This window comes from Phoenix dactylifera, chromosome 8 (genome assembly GCF_009389715.1).
Source record: "Phoenix dactylifera cultivar Barhee BC4 chromosome 8, palm_55x_up_171113_PBpolish2nd_filt_p, whole genome shotgun sequence".
In the NCBI taxonomy this organism is placed as follows: domain Eukaryota; kingdom Viridiplantae; phylum Streptophyta; class Magnoliopsida; order Arecales; family Arecaceae; genus Phoenix; species Phoenix dactylifera.
Window position 1 is genome coordinate 30,158,016 of NC_052399.1, and position 2,323 is coordinate 30,160,338.

The following is a 2,323-nucleotide window of genomic DNA, read 5'->3' on the forward strand; positions in this document are numbered from 1 at the left end:
ACTGTGTGGTGTGCACGGAGGCAGAGGAGACTATTGACCATGTTCTAGTGCAGTGTCCGAGGGCGAGTGAGATTTGGAGCAGTTCACCGGTCCCATTGCCCCAGTCGGTGGAGTCAGCACAGGCTCTGATTTTTTTATTGAGAGCCTCCATTCGGAGCCCCAGGTCTTTGGAGGAGGGTATCCTCAGAGCATACATGGCTTACCACGTTTGGTTGGATAGGAATGCTGGCATTTTTTAGGGTAGGAGGCTTCCACCGAGGATGGTAGTTGATAGAGCTATATCACAGTCCGGGGAGGTTATTGCAGCCTCAGCATTGTTCACTGTTGGGATGGCCAGGGACATATGGGGCACTTCATCTGCTGTCATAGCACCCAGGTTCGCCCTTGTTTCTTGGGTGCCCCTACCCCTTAGTCATCTCAAAGTGAATTTCGACGGGAGTATGTTGGTGGATGGTACTACTGGCGGTGTTGGATTTGTGATCAGAGATTCCTGGGGCAGGCTGGTGGCAGCCGGGGGTCAGTGCACGCTAGGTCTTACGGTTGTAGAGGCAGAGCTTCGGGCAGCATGGGAGGGGTTATCATTTGCGAGGAAAGTCCTCGGTGCCGAGAGGGTGCTTCTTGAGGGGGATTCCTCTGTGGTTATTGACCGGATTCGAGGTGTTAATAAATATGGTGATGGCCATCCTCTCATTAAAGATACTCGGAGACTAGCCCAGGAGTTGGGGGGCTTCCAGGCAGCATACGTATTTCAGGAGGCGAACCAGGCAGCAGACTGGGTCGCCTCCTTCGTCGCCCGGCACTCTGGGGAGTTTCTTTGGACATTTATGGAAGACACTCCTTCCTCTTTGTACTCTTTACTTTTCCGTGATCTGGCAGGATGTACTCACTTTAGAGCTATTTAATATGCCGTTTTGACTAAAAAAAAAACCAAAATTAGTAAAAGCCCGTCCTTTCACCTCTAACTTAGCTCCAATAATTAACCATCAGTAGCCATTATAGAATAAATCCATAAATAATCTATTGAGTCCAATACCAGTTTTGTCCCGGTTCAGAACTGCACTGAACATTATCATCCTAACTCATGGGGTGATTTGGCATCTTAGTATCATATTTAGACACCATTTCTTACTTTTTTTTAATTGTTTATCTTAAATGAAAATATGAGTGAATATTGATATCTTTTAAAGTTGACGAATATATGATAGGAGCCATTGAGATGGTAGCTCAGTGAAACGGGGCCTTACTTTCAACTAAGTGGTTTTGAGTTTGAAATGCACAGACGTCGATTAAATTGTGGAGGCCGGATGCTCCCTACTCGGACATGGAGTTTGGAAGGGCTACTGGTTCGCTGGTAGCCTCAGTGGTGCCAGGTGTGACATACTCACACAGAAGGTTCGTGACGGATTCTTGAGGGGTATTCGAGCCGGGCCCACGAGTGGAGAGGGTATGAGTAAAACCGGCCGGGGTGCCCAATATACGGTCATTTCTGCCCGCATCGAACATTCTCCTAGCGAGATGGAGGCTTAGTGGGGGCTGCTATGCGGGGATGGGCTCGTCCTTTTTCCTTTTTTCTCAGTAATATATATATATATATGTATATGTATATGTATATGTATATGTATATGTATATGTATATGTATATGTATATGTATATGTATATGTATATATGTATATGTATATGTATAACATTGGGCCATGACGGTTTTGGCAAGGTCTTGAATGGATGGTACCTATAACCAGACCCAACTGTTGCAGTACTTTAGAGGAAAGAGAAAATTCTTCTCTTTTGAAAGGCTGCTACTTCAGCTGCCTGAGCTAACCCAACAGCAAGCCGAGCAGCTAGAAATGCCTGAGCTGTTTACAATGTTGTTGCCGAGCGTCAACATGGACAAGAATTTCCTGAGCAAGTGGAGGCTAAAGAAGTCAGTGTTGTTGGCTGAGCCGTATCTATATATATATGATAGCATTGGCACGATTTTCTCCAATTCTTCTTATTTTTCTGTTAAATTTATGACAAAAAAAAAAAGAGGGAGGAAGAAGGATAAAGCCTTATAACAATCCAAAATTTCATCCAAAATATCTAGTGAAAAATACATATACATATACATATACATATACATATACATATACATATATATATATATATGTATATATATATATATATATATATATATATATATATATATATATATATATATATATATATGATAGCATTGGCACGATTTTCTCCAATTCTTCTCATTTTTCTGTTAAATTTATGACAAAAAAAAAAAAGAGGGAGGAAGAAGGATAAAGCCTTATAACAATCCAAAATTTCATCCAA

The 2,323-nt window shown here is 42.4% G+C and overlaps 1 protein-coding gene across 1 annotated transcript; it reads left to right on the plus strand.

The window, feature by feature from the left end:
* Positions 1-260: 260 nt before the first annotated feature.
* LOC103704964 lies at positions 261-902 on the plus strand. Its single transcript, XM_008788506.2, has one exon. The coding sequence runs from the start codon at positions 261-263 to the stop codon at positions 900-902; it is 642 nt and encodes a 213-aa protein (XP_008786728.2).
* Positions 903-2,323: the final 1,421 nt, after the last annotated feature.